General features: G+C 36.6%; 1 protein-coding gene across 1 annotated transcript; it reads right to left on the reverse strand.

The window, feature by feature from the left end:
- Positions 1-1,891: 1,891 nt before the first annotated feature.
- Positions 1,892-20,817, reverse strand: LOC125241735 (tetraspanin-5-like). The gene is given in 10 exon segments (XM_048150350.1): positions 1,892-2,689; positions 4,239-4,355; positions 5,479-5,601; positions 6,052-6,231; positions 9,603-9,701; positions 14,280-14,299; positions 14,302-14,353; positions 15,500-15,573; positions 19,441-19,561; positions 20,574-20,817. Coding segments are annotated over 10 exon segments (945 nt in total). The 5' UTR covers positions 20,664-20,817; the 3' UTR covers positions 1,892-2,620.
- Positions 20,818-21,649: the final 832 nt, after the last annotated feature.

A 21,649-nucleotide genomic window follows, 5' to 3' on the forward strand; every position in this document is an offset into this window, starting at 1 on the left:
GCCGTTATGAACACATCTTAGCGCAGACAGTTTCCCATCTACTTTATGCCGACAAAGATCTTACAGAAAATGTAAATAATTAATTATGATAAGCGCGATCACCGACAATCTGTCGGTGTTTTGTTACAATTGGCTTCATGCAAAAATTACAAAATATTTGAAGTCTTTTATGTCAGCGCCATCTAATGTGTCCGTTATGAATCACATCTTAGCCTTCGCATATCTATTTTTTTAATAGTCTCTGTGGAAACTGTCTGCACTTTGGGCTAAGGTCGTTTACTGGATGGGCCATTTTTTTCAAAGTTGTCCACCCCGTTTTTGGCTTGTCCCATACTTTTGATATAATATTTAGCGTATTTAAAGAGTCTAAACTATTGAAGACTATTTTTTATTCGAACCCAAATTTAGTTGACAGTAATTTACAATATTCTTTTAAATTTTTATTATAATTATGTATTTGTTAAAAATTATAATGTGATAAAAAATGGGCAACTTTTTGCTGTCCCACGTCAAATATCGTTTTTGTTATGGATTTTATTCTATAACTAATTGTACTAAATATTGATGACGGCATAATTTGAAAAGATTGAGTTATACGCTATTATGTTATAAAATATTTCATGTTAATAAATAAACGTACTATTTAAAATTAAGTATAATTTGCCGAGACGGAATCTGGTTATTGTGGAATTTTCCATTCCGAAACCGCAGAATGACTGTTAAAATTAAAAGAAAGTTCGTAACATTTGGTAGCATTTTATTTAGCTTGGCAAAATTAATTTAAAACTAATCAATACCGCCATCTTGCATTTGCCAGTTGCCGCCAAACACGCATCAAAGTAGCTCGTACTCAGGGGTAACTTTTTCTCATTCCACCTTCCGAAACCAAATTTGCGGGTAAATACGTAATATGCAACCTTTTAACATCGATTCCTAAAACAAAGCACTAATACTGAAACCAAATAAGCCAATTAAAAACAAGATTTGTGATTATTTAATAAATAATTAAGTAAAATATCGCCGGAGGTAGCGTTCCGTTACTTCCGATCCGATACTAGATCGTTGGTTTCGTATAGGCGGAAAGAAAAACGTATCGGAATGGAAGTATAAAGCGGTATTCATGTGGTTTTAATGTGATGTTTTAGTTTAATTTGATTGCGGGAAATAAAAGAAAAACGTATGGAATTAAAACTAACTCATCTAAAATATGGTAATCAATCACGGATTACACACTCCGGTTGTTTTAGTCATTATGCGCGATATGCTTTGGAGGTCTTAGGTACTCACGTTCAAGTGTAAACGAGACCTTAGCTTTCATCCGTTACCCATACAGTCAGATCCGTTACTGTCCCATGTTTCAAATAGTTTTATTTGCAAAAATTAAATACAATTTGTTATTAAACTACGTTTCCGTTATTTTATATTGAAATAGTAACGTTTAAACTATTGATTACAAGTGATGGCATCCTACAAACTTTTGAAACAGTATAGTAATCTTAAAAATTCTCCTCTACTTTGTACTGAAAGTAACGAAACGGATATATATATGGGTTTAAAAAAATAGTAGTCCGCATTTATGTGAAAATAAAAGTGTAATTTCTTCATTTGTTATTTTAGAATGAATAATAAACATATTGTAAAATTCCCAAACCTTTTATATTTACATTATCTGCGATTAAATTTGGTTGCGGAACGGAACACTCGCTTTTCCTCAACTCAACAAAAACATATTTTTTTCATTAATTACTTAAAATTCAAGTGAACCTTCTATATTTTATATAAATTTATTTATTAAAGAATCTATAAAAATAGCTTTTAATAAATTTCTATCGGTTTCATTTTCATATCAACTTTTTTCGGGGTGGACAACTTTGAATAAAATGGCCCGGATAATTCTTATGACAACATCAACATTTTATTATAAACTTTATCACCACCAACGTTAACAATTTTCGGGAAAGAGGTGAAAGTGAAGGATTTAAGGATGCGTTGTGAAAGCTATTAAGAGTTTGAGAAAAGCTAGGTTAATACGATAATAAGGAGCAACTATTAGGCGTTAACAACAGATTTAGAGAAATATCGACATTTGTTTTAGCTAGGCAATATTGTCAGTAGAACCATATTCATTAGATATGTACTGGTAAACCTCAATAAAATACTGAAGTTGTAAATTCCGTTTACAAAAAGGTAAAAGTCGATTCGCTCGATGTATACAAAAATAAACTGCATTATTACTAAATATGTACCCAGAAATACTCTGTATTCAATCAATTAAGAACGTTTAGTTTAAATTTTCTACTGACACTATTGGCTAACCACAACGCACAGAATCAAAGTGACAACCAAAACTCTAACTCCTATTAATAATATCAACCATATTCAGGTATGTATATCCTGTACCCGTGGCAGCGTTTAGGCCGTTTTGGTTGTCACCTGAAGATATTCTAAATCTAAATCATCAAGTTAACAACAGCGCCATCTATCCAAAAGTTAGGTAACTAGCGAGCGTCGTCGTGTCTCCTCGCGTTCACCTGTCCAGATGGCAGGCGACGTCGTAGAGCGCGGCGTAGGGGTCGCGTGCGCGCGCGGGGCGTCACACGGCCGCAGGAGGGGCTGATTGTCAGTGCCATTTCGCCTTCTGGGCGAATATGTCCGCGCGCAGGTTTTGCGCGAAACATATGCCGAGGATCTGGGGAGGTAGAAAGTTGGTCAGTAAATAGTTATCGTGGTTGTTCTTCACTGAAATGTGACCCAATTATATCGTAACGCCATCTAGCCGCTGAGAAACGATTTTCCAGTATCCGTATAGACAGATAAAGTCTAAGAAATAAACGTACCTCGGAACCATCAAGAGAAATGTGCGCTCACCTAGATGGCACTACACCTTTGGTATATTATCCGCTAGATGGCGTTAATATTAATATTTGACACATTTAACATATCAAATTAAGAATATTGGCCAATTGTCAAAATTGTGTTCAAAAGTGTTTGTTGTCGAGAGATGGCACTATGACGACTCATTTTATTTCGAGAGCATCTCTCTGTACACTCGATCCTTTTTGATTAGTACTTTTACATTACGGTACATTTCAGTGAAGTACAACCACGGAATGAAAGAAAAATCTTTAATTGTAAAAATTTAAGACAAGCATACGAGAATGAAAAAGGGCTACTACAAATTCATGCTACAAGTCAAACAATACACTTTCGATCTACTACTGAACTCAGGCGGCTTGTAAGCTCGTGAAATTATTACTATTGTCCCGGATTTGTAAGTTCACATTTTTGACACATTTGTTTTGAAGTATGTTGCGATGTGGCTAAGACGTATCGTTTGCCAAATCTAACGATTAATTTCGAATTGGTTGAATCGATTAGGCCCTATGTACAAGGAGGTGCTTAAAAAAAATATACGATTTCTATCAACTTACTGAAATGTCATTTGAATCGAAATGACAGACTGCCACCAGCACTAGTTTAAAAATAAAAATGAATGATAAATGACATAATAAGTAAATCCTGCGTGATAAATTAATATCGTAAAATACTCTAGAACGACGAAGATCCGCAAAAATATAACATGTGCTAGTTTATGTTTAAAGTAAGCGAAATATTGTTTTTAAGTACTTGATGTTTTTAAATATTATTACAGGATTTTATTTAAAATTTCATTACGTTGCGCAGGTTTACGTATTGTGGGCGAGTAGGCGATGAGCTATTGGCCATAGAAATGAAAAAAAGCTAGTTAAAAGAGACGCGATGATAGCGCGAGCGAATTATAGTCCGTCGCCGAGCGATGAACTATACATAGCTCACTCTTTCTTTTATTTAAACGGGAGCGACTATTTTTAGTTCGTTTCTATCGCCGATAGCCCATCGCTTAGGTAAACTGTTTAAGTTTTGGTGGGAGCAGTGCCCAAGGCAACTCCTTGGGCACTGCTCCTACCAAAACTAAACAGTTTTTGTTGGTTAGGTAGGTATAAAAGATATAATATTTACTTAGCCTTAATAAATAACTAATCATCATGCATTTATAATTTACCCGATAGCGAAAACGTCAAGGAAAATAGCATTCATAATACCGTTTGCTTAACATCATTAACCGTTTGCTTTTACTTAGTAGAAAAAATTACATAACGTTTACACTATCAAGCAACACCAAAAATAACCACTCACTAGCCACCTAAGTAGAAAACATAAAGTAAAACGTGCAAGTGCACCTACAAACAGAAACTTACGTGTGCAAAAGTAGTACAAACGGCGGTCGTAGCGACCACCAGCAAGTTACGGTCAAACCACTCCTCGGCCGCTTCTAGGCAGCCTTTCTCGTGTATTATCTTAGCAATATCATAACTCTAGAAAGAAAGAGAACAAAAAATAAAACAAATGCAACACACAAACTCCTCTACTAAAATAAAATAAAAAAACAAAAGATAGTTGCTTGCATCCAATTCAAATTTATAATTCGAGTTTTTAAGCATCCATCTTGCTATACTATAGTTTACATAAACACTCGAGAAATTCAAAGTATTTTCACAGGCATTTTTGACTTTCTCTAGCACTTGAAATATTGTAAACAACATGCGGAAAAACTATGTAAGGTAATCCATAGGGATATCCTTTGAATTCCTCGTCTTAAATAAACCTACGGTACAAATATGCTACCATGCGGAAAACGCCACTCCTATAGGCACTTTCTGGTCAAAGGAAGGAAGTGATTTATTTTATTGCTGCATTATATTATAAACTTAATATAGTTATATACATTACTTCATTCCTTTGCAATACCTACAGTTTGTAAATTCAATACATTTCTACTCAACGCAAAATCTCAAACCACTTTTTGAGGACCTTCGAACTAGTTTCCGTTGAAGTCGCTTTAGACGCTTGTTCAACATACCTAAAGTTTTATTGTTCAATATTTTTGTTGGTATAAAGCGTTTGAATGTTGATCGCGATATCAAGCGGGTCAATTAAGTACTCATCTCAGTCTTTTGTGACTACGCAGCTTGATAAGTTATCCATAAAAACTTGTGCGATGTGAGTCAGAAATTTATTACGTGTCTTTTTAAATTTGCATAATGAATAAAAGAAACACACAATGAATTCATACAAATCCGCAAATTTAAAGATCATGTCCACACTCGAGTATCTGAAATTTGAATCTTATCTCAGGGCCGCTTTAAACGGTACGAAAATCTCTATTGAGGTTACACCCAATTCAGCCGACTCATCAAATGCCGTATTGTCATAAAATCGCATGCGAAATGTTCAGTCTAAATCAGCCCCTATGATATTACGGCTCAGCCACGACATTGATCTAAGCGCGACAGCGGTGAGCAGCGGCCATACATTGGAGCAAGACACAGCGATGGGACTTTTCATTCGCACGTATGGCTGCCGCTCATCAAGTGGCTCATAAACCAAGCAAGCGTCATAAACGATCGTCAACGGAAACTAGCCCCGTCCCTACAGTACGGTGAGAACCTTAAGCGCGATGGGCCCTAGGAAGGCCGCGGCCACCACGGCGAAGCGGCGCTGCAGCCAGTCCTCGCCCGCCGCCAGGCAGCCGCGCTCGTGGATAACGCGCTCGCTCACTTGCTGCCATTACAACATAACCTCACGTCAACTCGTCAAAGATATTCACTTGTTTTAAGTAATATTTCAGCAGGGATTTATATCCCAATAAACCTCTAAATATACGATTAACCGTAGTAATGCGACGCGGCGCTTCTTCGCAAGCTTCGAACGGCAGTAGTTGGGTGTACTCTAGTTGGAGCGGCGTTGTGTTGATAGAACACTCGTTCTTGAGCACTTGCTCTTGTTGTTGTTATGACCGCCGATTTTCTGCGGCTTGTTGAAAGTGAGGCTTCAAGTAGTGCGTGAAGCAACAGCACCGCTCGAACAGTTGAATTCATATAGGTCGGCTTGCGGACGCATTTTTATTGCGGATGCCTTGCGGCTAGTTGCGGCAGCAGCTGAAGGCCTTTCGTGAGCCGACGGCGCCGCTGGAGCAGTCGAATAAACCTTCATATCAGTATTAGTACTCACATAGGTCGGCTTGCGGACATCGTAGCCACACTGCTTGTTGCGGATGATGTCTTGCGGCTTGTTGCGGCAGCAGCTGAAGGGGACTCCGCAGGCCTCTCGTGACCCTACGGCGCCGCTTGAACAGTTGAAGTATGCGTTGCGGTCCCAGTCACGCGGGCCTTCTACTCCGCAACATTGGAGCTGGAAAATATTAATTTAATAACTAAAGAACTTGTAACACATAATCCAAGCAGCAGATAATATGCTGAAATTGTATCAAACTTCAATTCTACAATTTCAAAGGGAAAAAGATGTCCCGTATAAAAAAACAATAATAAGAATTACAATCTGCCAATCCCTAAAATAAAGCTTAGCACGTTAGGGCCGAGTTTTTTTTTATTTCTTATGGTAACTCCTGTAGATTGGTATAGGCTTTTATCGTCGAAGATTACCTACCTACGCGACCATAGTGTTAATTGTATAAAAATTTAAAAATATGTTTATAACTACAAATTGGTTGGTACGGCATAGATTGCGGCCGTGCGTTGTAGCAATTACAGGTGCATTTAAATTGGCAAGCAAATGAAACGAAAAACTGAAACGTAAATATGACATGGACCAACTATCAAAGGCGAGCAAGAATTCTAAATCTTTATGGAGGACTGTAAATGATATTACTAACAGGAAATCAAAAAAGATGGAAAGCACAGAGTTACTCGATTGCAGCACGTCGCCAATGGACTCTGTCAACGTTGCTAACCAATTCTTCTCTAGTATTGGTAAAGATCTTGCTGAACAAATACCTCCCAGTTGTCAAGTACCTTTTCTAATCGGCCGTAATGCTAACACTTATTTAGACTCGTTTGTTTTGTATGGCGCAAACCCAGATGAAGTCTGCGTTATATTGTCAAATATGAAGTCTTCAAGTGCACCTGGGTGGGATAATATCCCTACCAAATTTTTAGAAAGAATAAGCGGTATAGTGGTCCCTCTCTTGACTCGTCTAGCTAACCTATGTTTTGAACAGGGTGTCTTCCCTGATTGTTTAAAAATGGCTTTGGTTACACCGGTGTATAAGGGTGGGAGCAAAAATAACATCTCTAACTACAGGCCTATATCAGTATTGTCATCAATTTCAAAAGTCATAGAGAAGCTCATTAATATACGGTTAATTAATTATTTAGTCAAGTATAACATATTATCAAAGAACCAATACAGCTTCAGGCAAGGTCTTAGCACTGAGGATGCCGTAACCGCTCTTTCCTCTGAAATTGTGAAAACTGTAGACAACAATAAAAAATGTATCACGGTATTCCTTGACCTCAAAAAAGCCTTCGATACTGTATCTGTTGTAATACTAAAAAACACTTTGGAGTCTATAGGTATCAGGGGTACCCCGTTGTCACTGCTGAGTAGCTATATTGAAACCAGAAAACAACGCGTAAAAATAAATAATTATGTGAGCGATGAAAGTGTTGTTAGTTATGGAGTCCCACAGGGTAGTGTACTTGGTCCTACTCTATTTCTCATCTACATCAATGAACTGTGTAATTTGCAAATCGATAAAGGGTCCATCTATACCTATGCTGATGACACGGCAGTCGTTTTCTGGGGAGAAACCTGGGATGCAGTAAAGGAAACGACAGAGCGAGGTCTCGCAAAAATAGCCCGCTGGCTACAAACCAAACTGCTAACCCTTAACACTGAAAAGACAAATTACATCTGTTTCACAAAGTATGACAGGACACAACCAACATCTAATTTTACAATCACAATACATACTTGTCCCGACACACCTGGTCTTGGTTGTTCATGTTCAGTTATTAGTAAAGTAGAGTCCACCAAATATCTTGGTGTAATGATTGACCAAAGACTAACCTGGCATGTGCACACTGAGCTGATTATGTCTCGAACACGAAAACTAATTTATATTTTTAAGAATATACGACATGTTGCATCCAAAGATCTGTCGAAACAAATTTATGTGTCCTTAGTACAATCAATTCTCAGCTATTGTATACCGGTTTGGGGTGGAGCTACAAAAACGAAATTCCTAGAAGTTGAGAGAGCTCAAAGAGCTCTACTAAAGGTAATGTACTCTAAGCCCCTTAGGTTCCCTACGAAAGATCTATACGAACTCTGTGATCTGTTATCTATTAGGAGGCTGTATATTTTAAACGCTGTCCTGAAACGCCACAAAACAATAAATTACAAAATTATTCCTAATGACACGAATAGGCGTAAGAAACGAAATGCAATCTCTGCACCTTTAACAAAATCGGTATTTGCTAAGAGACAATACGAATTTCAGTCCGCTTGTGTATATAATAAAATAAATAGTGAAATTGACATTTATCCTTGCGTGTATAGAGAGTGTAAGAATAAAGTAAGTAACTGGTTGTTGGTTGCTCAAAGCTTTAATGAAATTGAAGAGTTGATAAAATAATATAAAATTTACATCAATGTGCGCGCACACAAACACACACACACACACACACACACACACACACACACACACACACACACACACACACACACACACACACACACACACACACACACACACACACACACGCACACTCACACACACACATTATATTTTATATATATATATATATAACCGCAAATCTATCACAAAATAGAAAATTAGTTACTTATATTAGGTAAAAGAAGATAATTGTTGTATTAGGCATCTTATATTTTTTCTTCTCCACATATACTGTTTAGTTTATAGCATGCAATCCTCTTGTCTTGATTGTTCTAATAAAAAGGTATGGTATATGTATGAACATACACACTAGACTGTAAGTAAAACAACCTGTGGAAGAGCGGTGTTCTCTTAACACAAGTATCTAATATACTTAAAAAGAGGCACCAGCACAGAAATTGTAATCGATATTTTTGTTACTGAATAAAATATTTTTATTTATTTTATTTATTATTTATTATGAAAGCTAACCCACTTTCCGTATAACCAGTTTTCATTGAACGCCCACGTTCGACCTAAAGTAGGTAGGTACTAAACAACATGTATAAAAAGTGAGCTCTTAATACCTGCTTATATTTTAATGTATTTGCCTCATCACCCAATTTAAGATTATTTGAACATTTTATCCTTAAATTGACAACCCACAACAGAACTTAATCATGATTAGCTACTGTAGATGTATTATATTTTAAATTTTGTGTCGTATCACGTATGACTGTCTTCTACGTTCAAAATTCAAATTCTTTCTTACGATTATTATTAAATTAGATTAATTATCTATTACTAATAACGACCGAAAGTTATGAACTAAATACGTGCACGACTCGTGCTGCCCTTATTTTGTGGACTTCCCCATGCTAAATTTCATAGTGTTAAATTAGTTCCAATAGCCACCGCAAGCATGTGTGTCTGTTTGTTTGTCCGTCTTTCGCGGCAAAACAGAGCGACGACTTGACGTACTTTTTAAGTGAAGATAGTCGAAGGGATGGAGAGTGACACAGGCTACTTTTTGTCTCTTTCTAACGCGAGCGAAGCCGTGGGCAAAAGCTAATAGTAAATAAATGACAATAAATGCAATATTTACCCATTCCTCTTGTATCCAGTCAATCAGGTTCTGCTGGTCAGGATCTTCTCTGTAATGCGTGATGAAGGTCTGGAAACCTGTTGTTGCTTGCTGTTTTATCTGTAATGCGCATTATAATGGCCATATTAATATTAGTCAGTTATATTATCTATGAACGATTATATTTTCAATCCTTAGGGCCTTTACACAGTGCAAGAACAAGCCGTATTCGTTTGCTGTGCTGAATGAAATATAACCAACAGTCCTCAATGTAGGCAACTAAAATCGGATACAAGTTAATACGCCGTGTAAATGGGGCCTTAATGTACTGACTCCCACTACATAACCTTTTTTTTATATCCACACAACAGAAGTAGACGCACATCGAGTATATTATCGACTGAGTATTTAGTAAAACAATGTTTTTCTTATTGCGTCAAAAAGATAAAATGCCACTTATAAGAATCTTAGCCAATTTTGATAATAATCTTAGCCAACAATGGCAGGTCGTTGTGACTAGGCTTGTGTAGTACATGTACTAATAGTACAAAACACACGATTCCCTGCACTGTACTAAACCGAACTACTCCTAAATGATTCTGCTCTCTAGTACATTTAGTACACTCACACACGCGCAACAGAATGGGAGCAAAAGGAGCGAAGAGCCGAGGAGTGACAATGACAGCAAAGCGATCCGTGTGATCCGACCGCAACCGAACTAGAACCGACTGACTCTGACCGATAGCCCGCGAAATCGGCCGATCAGTTCCCGGCTACATATGCACGATTTGTCTCTCGCTCTCTCTAGTCATAGGGCTTACGGAAAAAAACTGCATTTTATGCAGAAAGCAAGCCACTTTGCACAGTGATACTAGGGACCAATATAAATGATTTTATCCGAGGAAACACGATTTTCATCCACTAGAATTCAAGATGGCGGACATTTTCCAAAATGGCGGCCGCATATTTTTAAAAATTTATAGAATCGTAACGGCTGCACCGATTTTGATGGTTGAGGTGTCTATCGCATCGTATTAAAGCGTTAATTAATATAAAAAATTAAAGTCATAAAAAAGTAAGATGGCGGCCGAATAATAAGAAAAATATGAAAATTTCAAACTATTTTTTTTAATTCTCGTGCAATTTACCAATAAATTTTCTATGATATGGTCACATTTTTATGTATTTAAATTAAACCTGATAATATTATCTACATAATAAAATAAAAATCATGAAAATCCGTTGAGTACTTTTTGAACTATACTCATTTGAAATGGAGCGCGCGGATTTGAAAGACGTTTTCGCACGCGATGTAAACAATTTTGGAATCATAACGGCTGCACCGATTTTAATGGTTGGGGTAGCTATCAGTTTGTATTAAAACATTTATTTATATAAAAATTAAAATCATTTAAAAAATAAAGATGGCGGCCGAATAATAAAAAAAATATGAAATTTTCATTTTTTTTTATTCTCACGAAATTAACAAACAGTTTTTCTACCATATGGTCACATTTTTATTTTTTTAAATAAAATCTAATATTAACATCTGCAAAATAAAACAAAAAACATTAAAATCCGTTCAGTCTTTTTTGAACTTCACGCATTGAAAATGAAGCGCGCGGGTTTGAAAGACGTCTTTGCACTTGATATGTGATGCATCGTTACGTACGCGTGCTGGCTTGCTGGCTAGAACCGAACTGGGGGTACCCGCAGATCATCATGATCTACCCACATGTCAAAACTGATTATTTATTTTGGTCACAACTTACTATATTACTATTCAGAATCAATGTTTTTAGTATTTATATACATTATTAGTTTTTTATTCCGAGTTTAGGTATATTTAGATAACCCCCGTAAACTTGATCATCACATAATTTGTATTTTAATACGTAAAAGAACTTAAATGCACATAACATAACATTTGTATTAATAGCAATTGTCCTTTCCGAGGACTCCAGAGATAATTTTCGACAACTTAGGGGGCTTCAGAAATATCTATGTATAAAATAACTTGTTTTCTGCGATAAGGAGCGTATGTTTTTGTAGTGCTGGCGATGTTGGTGGGATGCTGGTTATTAATTTTGGTTGGAAACAGTTCCAAGCGCACCAAGTTAACCGATAAATATTGAGTCTGCGGATCAAGTTTTCAAGCTTGGCCATTATTCCTCCAGGAATACACTGTTCAGCATGACAACCATCAATACTTTTTCCAGAAACTATAGCCTGTTGATGTTATAAGTGTGGTGATTTTTTTTTCGAAACAATTTACTTCCTCAGAGAACATTGGATCTGCTATTTCAGGGTAAACCATAGGAACGTAACCAGAAGAAGCTGATAGCCTCATTGTACCTCGCCCAAAAGATATGGCGGAACAGGGACTCACGCGTATCATCACATCTTCCGATACAGATGTCTTGGTATTTAAATAAAAACCACTGGAGTCTTCGGGTGAAGGATAGACGTAAAGTCAGTGGCCAGATTCGGGTTTGGACCTAGCTTAGAGCCTCGAAAGGTCTTTGCCTCATGTGAGACCTCGAGTGAGTTCAGGGTGGTAACGGATGCTAGAGTGTCCCATGCCCTTCGTTGAGTTTATCTCGCAGTTTGTAGCCGTGGAGGCTTTCAGGGCGTTACGTGCGAGATCGGACGGATGATGTAAATGGAGGCAGGAATGACGGCAAAACGACACTTTACGAGTGCCTCAGCCGCCAAACCATAACGGTAAACAGGCCTGAGTCCATGCTTGCTCACTAAAATATGTGTTAAGAACGGTCCCAATTTGGCATTTAAGCATGTGATCTATGGAGCTAATTATATTGGGAAATTTCCAATTCTTATCTAGTATATTTTCTTAAGACTTCAAATGAGAATAACCTACCGGAGTATAAGGTACTACTGCTATTCGTGGTTTTTACGTCTGATACGTTAAGTTATACCAGCTTTGATAGAAACATCGCAGTAACTACAAAGTCTTCCTGGAGGAATAATCGCCATGCTTGAAAAGTTCACTCCAGTTCAACTTGGTGAGCAACAAACTGTTTACTACCGAAAATAAATTAGTACCTAACCAACATCGGCAGCACTCCGTGTCGTATAACAACGCCCCATATTCTGGATATTACTTCTATGCCTATGCCATCATCCTGGGGTTGGAAGACGTACAATGATAGTTGGGTACTGCAGTGGTCTGAAAACAGGGAAATATGGTATGAATATAGTATACTTGGACAATTGCGGTTGTGAAAAAGGCTGCGAAACAATACGCTGTACGTGTTGTGGGTCTACCCTGCGCGGCGCAATGCAAATAATGCAATGTATTAATAATGTTATCATTATTTCCTTGTTTGATATTATTTTGTATCTCTTTTATCTTTCAGTATAACCTAGACGAGAAGCAAAAAATATGTTTTGTATTAATATATGTTTCCGTAGCCCCTACAGGAGTTGTCGAAAATTATCTCTGGAGTCCTCGGAAAGGACAATTGCTATTAATACAAATGTTATGTTATGTGCATTTAAGTTCTTTTACGTATTAAAATAAAAATTATGTGATGGTCAAGTTTACGGGGGTTGTCTAAATATACCTAAACTCGGAATAAAAAACTAATAATGTATATAAATACTAAAAACATTGATTCTGAATAGTAATATAGTATGTTGTGACCAAAATAAATAATCAGTCTTGCGTGTATAGCGGTACCAAACGATACGATGCATCACATATCAAGTGCAAAGACGTCTTTCAAACCCGCGCGCTTCATTTTCAATGCGTATAGTCTCGGTGTACTACTGTACTAAATGTCCTAAAAGAACGAACTAGTACACTTCGGAGAGCAGGTACAACTCTAGTTGTGACTGTTGTGAGCAAAGACAGGTCAACTGTGAATAATTGACATAAAATTGATCGGTGCCGGAGATCGAGCTTGAAAGATGACAAAACCAATACGCCATTATGACGCAATCTGTAGCTTGCTAGGAACCGCCTGGTATAACCACATATCTAAAACTATTCAATGATAGTACATATATTATAACCCGAATTTTTGTTTATAATAAATATTCGACGATCTGCCTGTTTTTAAGTTCTTGACCCCTGAAATCGCTATCTTAAATCGATTAATCTCTTAGATTACATAAAATGGTATTGGTATGGATATAGTTTGAGGCCCAAGAAAGCATTAAGGGATTAGTGAGTGCTTTTTTATCAATCATCATCATTATTAATTTATTACACGCAAAAGTCGTGGGGAGAAGCCGATATGACGTAATAATTGGTGAAACTGTCTAAAAATTTGACTATGATCATTATCCTCCTTGCGTTATCCCCGCATTTTGCTACGGCTCATGATGGGAGTCTGGGGTCCGCTTTGACAACTAATTCCTAGATTTGGCGTAGGCACTAGTTTCGAAAGCGACTGCCATCTGACCTTCCAACCCGAAGGGTAAGGTAAACTAGACCTTACTGGAATTAGTCCGGTTTCCTCAAGATGTTTTCCTGCACCGAAAAGCGACTGGCAAATATCAAATGACATTTCGCACAAAAATTCCGAAAAAATCATTGGTGAGAGCCGGGGTTCGAACCCGCGACCTCCGGAACGAAAGTCGCACGTACTTACCGCTAGGCTACCAGCGCTTGAATTTTTTTTACTATGATATGACTAAGGCAAACATTAGGTAATCAATTTGAGAATTTACCCAATCTTTGAAGACAAAGAAAGTATTCCTGTCGTCATCTCAGACAGCAACAACAGCGCCAGAAACACCGCATACTGAAACAAACATAGTAATTAACAACTTTATTAGCAGAGCTAATACATTTACTACGCAGTTTTTATCTACAGTTTATACATGTTTTTAATGTGTGTGATATTAGACCAACGGCTTTAATTCAGCTCATTAAGAAAGCCAATTAGATAAGCAATATTGCATGCATGAGTACTTTTTTAAGATATGTTTGAAAAATTGCTATTATTTGATTTACTGAGGCAAAAAAAAAATACATAGCATCTTTGTTAATAATTAAATAGTCGCCATCCATATCGAAGTGGACAAGATGTTTACAAATATCTAAACAAAACCTCTATTACCAACACTTTAAAGTACATGATCAACATTTTTTTCCTTACTCGTTATATTATACACGGTGTAACATGACGAAACCGATAGATTTTAACTACGCATTTCTGAGGGCAAAATAAAGATAAAATGTTAATGGGATGTCAAGCAAATATCGCCAAAAAAAATTTTTTTGACAATTTTTTGGATGTATTTTGACATAAAAAGTAGTTATTCGTAAAACTGGCACTTGAAATAAAATATAAATAAATAAATATAAATATTATAGGACATTCTTACACAGATTGACTGAGGCCCACAGTAAGCTCAAGAAGGCTTGTGTTGTGGGTACTCAGACAACGAATATATAATATATAAATACTTATATACATAGAAAACATCCATGACTCAGGAACAAATATCTGTGCTCATCACACAAATAAATGCCCTTACCGGGATTCGGACCCGGGACCGCGGCGCAGCAGGCAGGGTCACTACCGACTGCGCCAGACCGGTCGTCAAATAAAAAAACATTTTTTTTTCTAAAAAGTTTTTTTTTGCAATGAGTTACTATTTGATATCTATCAACGAGGATAGTTAGATTATGTCCGATAATGGCATCAATCATCATTAATTGACATTTGACATTTTACTCTTCTAATATGATGAGGAATACGCTGTTAAAATTATTCGGTTTCCTTATGTTACACCGTGTATGTACACATTATAGGACTGTTAGACCAACAGACTCACAAGTGATCAGTCAGAAGCCTTAGCCCATTTGGTTAAGGTCTAAGACTGACTACGTATAGGTACGTTAAAGTGTTTAAATTGGTGTTAGTGTAGTGTTAATTACTCACGCAGGCCAGCAGGCAGGTGTTCTCACGCAAAGCCCCGACGCAGCCCGTGAAGCCGATTATGAATGTGATCGCCCCTGAAACAGGACCATAAAACCTATTAGTAAGATCGACAGTACACTTATATATGTATATGATCATAGGTCTGTATGTGTATGCCTACTTTTTAGGGTTCCGTAGTCAACTAGGAACCATTATTCGCCATGTCTGAATGTACGTCCGTCCGCGGATAATCTCAGTGACCGTTACCACTAGAAAGCTGAAATTTGGTACTACATAATATGTACATCAATCACCCCGACAAAGTGGTAAAATAACCCCCCCCCCCCCCCCCCCTCCTACATGTAAAGTGGGGACTGTTTTTTTTTTCATTTCAACCCCAACGTGTGATATATTGTTGGATAGGTATTTAAAAACCGGCCAAGAGCGTGTCGGGCCACGCTCAGTGTAGGGTTCCGTAGTTTTCCGTATTTTTCTCAAAAACTACTAAACCTATCAAGTTGAAAACAATTTTCCTAGAAAGTCTTTATAAAGTTCTACTTTTGTGATTTTTTTCATATTTTTTAAACATATGGTTCAAAAGTTAGAGGGGGGGGACGCACTTTTTTTTCCTTTAGGAGCGATTATTTCCGAAAATATTTATATTATCAAAAACGATCTTAGTAAACCCTTATTCATTTTTAAATACCTATACAATAATATATCACACGTTGGGGTTGGAATGAAAAAAAATATCAGCCCCCACTTTACATGTAGGGGGGGTACCCTAATAAAACATTTTTTTCCATTTTTTATTTTTGCACTTTGTTGGCGTGATTGATATACATATTGGTACCAAATTTCAGCTTTCTAGTGCTAACGGTTACTGAGATTATCCGCGGACGGACGGACGGACGGACGGACAGATAGACATGGCGAAACTATAAGGGTTCCTAGTTGACTACGGAACCCTAAAAATGAATAAGGGTTTACTAAAATTATTTTTGATAATATTAATATTTTCGGAAATAATCACTCCTAAAGGAAAAAAACCGGCCAAGAGCGTGTCGGGCCACGCTCAGTGTAGGGTTCCGTAGTTTTTCGTATTTTTCTCAAAAACTACTGAAGCTATCAAGTTCAAAATAATTTTCCTAGAAAGTCTTTATAAAGTTCTACTTTTGTGATTTTTTTCATATTTTTGAAACATATGGTTCAAAAGTTAGAGGGGGGGGACGCACTTTTTTTTCCTTTAGGAGCGATTATTTCCGAAAATATTGATATTATCAAAAAACGATCTTAGTAAACCCTTATTCATTTTTAAATACCTATCCAACAATATATCACACGTTGGGGTTGGAATGAAAAAAAATATCAGCCCCCACTTTACATGTAGGGGGGGTACCCTAATAAAACATTTTTTTCCATTTTTTATTTTTGCACTTTGTTGGCGTGATTGAAATACATATTGGTACCAAATTTCAGCTTTCTAGTGCTTACGGTTACTGAGATTATCCGCGGACGGACGGACGGACGGACGGACGGACGGACGGACGGACGGACGGACGGACGGACAGACAGACATGGCGAAACTATAAGGGTTCCTAGTTGACTACGGAACCCTAAAAAGTGTGTCGCCCCTCTAACTTTCGAACCATATATTTAAAAACCGGCCAAGAGCGTGTCGGGCCACGCTCAGTGTAGGGTTCCGTAGTTTTCCGTATTTTCCTCAAAAACTACTGGACATATCAAGTTCAAAACAATTTTCCTAGAAAGTATTTATAAAGTTCTACTTTTGTGATTTTTTTCATATTTTTTAAACATATGGTTCAAAAGTTAGACGGGGGGACGCACTTTTTTTTTTCCTTTAGGAGCGATTATTTCCGAAAATATTAATATTATCAAAAAACGATCTGAGTAAACCCTTATTCATTTTTTAATACCTATCCAACAATATATCACACGTTGGAGTTGGAATGAAAAAAAATATCAGCCCCCACTTTACATGTAGGGGGGGTACCCTAATAAAAGATTTTTTTCAATTTTTTAATTTTGCACTTTGTTGGCGTGATTGATATACATATTGGTACCAAATTTCAGCTTTCTAGTGCTAACGGTTACTGAGATTATCGGCGGACGGACGGACAGACAGACATGGCGAAACTATAAGGGTTCCTAGTTGACTACGGAACCCTAAAAATATGAAAAAACTCACAAAAGTAGAACCTTATAAAGACTTTCTAGGAAAATTGTTTTGAACTTGATGGTTCAGTAGTTTTAGAGAAAAATACGGAAAACTACGGAACCCTACACTGAGCGTGGCCCGACACGCTCTTGGCCGGTTTTTTCTCCAACGTGAAGAAAAAGGACGGCGTTGTCTATGGTCATGATAGTGGACTATCGGCCTAAGACAATACACTTAGCTTTTTTATTCTTCGTCGGTGGCGAACAAGATTACAACCCGCTCTTGTAAGAGCATTTTCACATTATCCAATCCGATATAAGATGTAGGAAGGATATAAGATCGAATAATGTGAAAAGACAATACGCGTTGCTGATCGTAAGACTTCGCACCCTTATTGACCTCTGGCGACCTTACTCGTCAGCTGAATCACAACATACGAGTCTAGTGTAGTTTGGGATGAGGCAGTATGTTATACATATTGTTTTGACTGTAGCGCCACGTAGCGCTGCCCTCATAGTGGATTTAAAAAGGTTTTAAGACATTTGGTTTTTTTTTTTTTTAAGTGGCTGGCTGCCAAAATAGTACCTATGTAGTTGTTGATCCAAAAATATCATATTTTCAACACATTAGCGTCGTTTATCTTAGCTGCACCACCGAAGTCGTACAAAGCCTAGAGGTATGTCGGTTTACGAGAGTGCTGGCGAATATATGAGATCTTCAACAGTTAATTACGCATACGCGTTTATAATCCAACCTATATATTATCTTTTATAACCAACATAAGAACTGTATCATTGCTATAGCATTACAAACGTATGCAACAATCTCAGAACAAATATTATGACAACAATACTCTTGTCTCTTTTATTAGATAAGCTAAACAAACAACTCCATGGTGAAGTCATTAGAGCACCTGATTAAATGTAACATTTTGTAATGATGTGGATTTCAAACAAATGTAAGGGAAAGAGAAAAAAAAATAAGGCAAAGTAGCTGTTTCACTGTTACCATGTAACTGTGTCTAAGATATCCCTCTATATCAGCGGTTCTCAAACTTATTTTCCCATGGAACCCTTTTAGAAAGTAAAACATCTGACGGAACCCATCATGATAGTAAAATCTAATCACTAGATTCTAATGTGAGGTATTACATGAAACTGTTTTTTATTTTTATCAATTGGTGAATATTTGGTTTTAATGGAAGAGAGTTCAAGTTGCATATCAGGTACCCAAACTTCACACGGAGCCCCCAGAGAGGCTTTGCGGAGCCCTAGGGGTCCGCGGAGCACACTTTGAGAATGGCTGCTCTATATTTTATTTATTTACTTACAGTAAACATTTTTTACAACGTGAAGGAAATAATAAACATATTAAGTTACATATCTAATTTAAATGGATACTACAAAATGTTTGTAAATGTTTATTGTTTTGTTTTAATTAATAATCATGAGGCAATAACTCGAAATTTGAATTTATTTGCTCCTGTGGATAAAATATTACATTCAATTTTTGAAAAAATAGGACAGTTATTGAAAAATATGCTGTTTTCAATAAAAAACTACCACATTGTGGCTTAAGCTGAAACAATACCCTCTCACCAAGTAATTGTATTAAGTTGTGTAAATTTCATCTTTACAGTAAGGTACCTTTTACTTGAGAATGTAACAAATATTATTATTTACATTACATCACACAGGCAGTGATCACTTACCATCAGGGGACCTGTGTAACAGTTTGCCCGTTCGATCCCATAAAAAAACATATATTATGTAAGCCTACTTACCAACACACATCAATATGAAAGCTGGATCCAGTGCTATATTGGTCAGCTGAGACAGGTTGTTGAATGTGTCCTTTTCCGTCCATGCCCACACGCCCACTGCCAGTACTATAAGACCCAAGAACTGCAAAGAAAGTATTGAATGTGAACACTATCCTATTGGTTACTTTATTTCATTTAATTCCATTATAGAAAAATTCAGCCATGTATGTAATTTATACAGAAAAAGGCCGGAAAGTATTTCATTGTATTTCATTCTATTTGTAATATTTATTTATGTGAGGAAAATTCCATTCGAAAGAGTTTCTTGTTTTTCAAATTGCATACCTACGCAATTGTTTACTTCATGAACAAAGTAGCGCTTTCATTTAATTTTGAGAAGTCAAAAGCCAAGCAAAGCAAGAAATGAATTTAACTGAATGAAAAGAGATAAGTTTGCTCAAAATGTCTCAGTAGTGACGCTTTATTGATTTCTGATGCTTTATTTCATGTTTTGTGTGAAATAATTTATTGTTATTACCCAAATCCCCATACAATGTTCTTAAGTTCTAGAGAATATCTAGTAGAAATAGGCACCCAGTCATTGCCAAGTTCACTGTACAATCAACGTCAATCTTGTTTGATTAGCATTAAAAATTCCAGACATCATGGCAAGATCACATTGTTTTCAATTAAAATCAATTTTATTTTGCTAAAACAAGTATGTATTTATATATTTTCTAGGCTCTTCCACACAATCATTAGTCATAAATCAGTTTTAAGAACCCGAGTCTCATATTTAAATTCGCGATCGTGAAGAGGATGTGTAATGTCAAGCTTGTACTGTTACAATAAATTGAGGTGGCCTCAATTCAATACACCTAAACAAATGAAAATACTGACACATTGGCTGGCTAATATCCTCGTGAATATGGAAATTCAGCTGTCCCAAATACATAAGAATAGCTAACTCGTTTCTTTTTTGTTTATTCTAGCCTTGAACTGCACTTCTTTGTAATTGTAAGGCGTTTACACTAACACTAAGAAAACAATCGTAACTATGTTACTTTTACTTGGTCAAACGTACTACTATCAGTTTTTTATACAAAACAAACATGACAGAGTCTTTTTAATGAAATAAATTGAAGAATACTCACCCAAAACAACACATTTACACCAAAAATAACATATTTCAAACAACAGCTGACTTCGCTGGTATCACGTCGATATTTTCTTATTCCAGGCATCTTTGTAGTACAAAATTACTTCATGTCACTTAAATAAAACTACTTAATTAATTGTAACACACAAATAACTTAATTCGACCTACATTTAGATAGAAAACTAAATATCAGAACACTTAACTAAATTATCGAGCGCAACCAAGCGCATTCTACTCTACACGACAACGAAACGAACAACGAAACAAATCACAATGGGTGGGGAGAACACGTCTCAGTGACAGCAGGATAGCAACATAGTAATTTACTAAGGTGTAAAAGAGAAAGAAATGTCGCGCTCGGAAATACTTCGTATTTAGGGCTCTATAGACCTTCAACTAATTACACGCTACTTCTAATAGTGGTTGAAGCTTTTGTAGTCTGTCAAGCCGTTCCCGTCACTAGAAAAAGCGGCAAAAATAAATATAAAAAATAGCCGTGAATGTTTATTCTTCAATAGAAAATTTTAATTTTGCGCCATTTCTAGTGTTTTCTTAGTTTATAATATGTTTACTATTTTCAAATTGTATAGCCTATATAGGTGCTTCTATTTTCCTTCCTGCTAGACCTGCTCCTTAAACAAAGGATACTATAGACTAGACAGCCAAATAATAATACCTCTACCGAACGAGATGGTCACATACAAATTATAATAAGAGTGACAGAGAGCAAAATGTAATTTTTTGTCTTTGTCATAGTTTCACTTTTTCGCCGCTGCCACAAACGAGTTTGTGGCAAACAATAAGGACATGACTTGTCAAGCTTATTATCCGCCCAAATTACGTAGGTTGTTTATGGTAAACTGTCAGCCATTTTTAAAGTGATTCTTAAATTCGCTCCATTATTCTATATCTGTCCCTTACGGGTGTACGCTTGTGTCAAGTCTATAGTATCCTTCGTCTGAGACCTGCTCCCATTTACTTAGAGTCGGTATTTTGGCTTAGAGGACTTGCATCCAGGCAATAATTATAAAAAAAAATTGGAGTCGGTGGGTCGTGGGTGGGTCATTTTAC

Source organism: Leguminivora glycinivorella, chromosome 2, assembly GCF_023078275.1.
Source record: "Leguminivora glycinivorella isolate SPB_JAAS2020 chromosome 2, LegGlyc_1.1, whole genome shotgun sequence".
Lineage (NCBI taxonomy): Eukaryota > Metazoa > Arthropoda > Insecta > Lepidoptera > Tortricidae > Leguminivora > Leguminivora glycinivorella.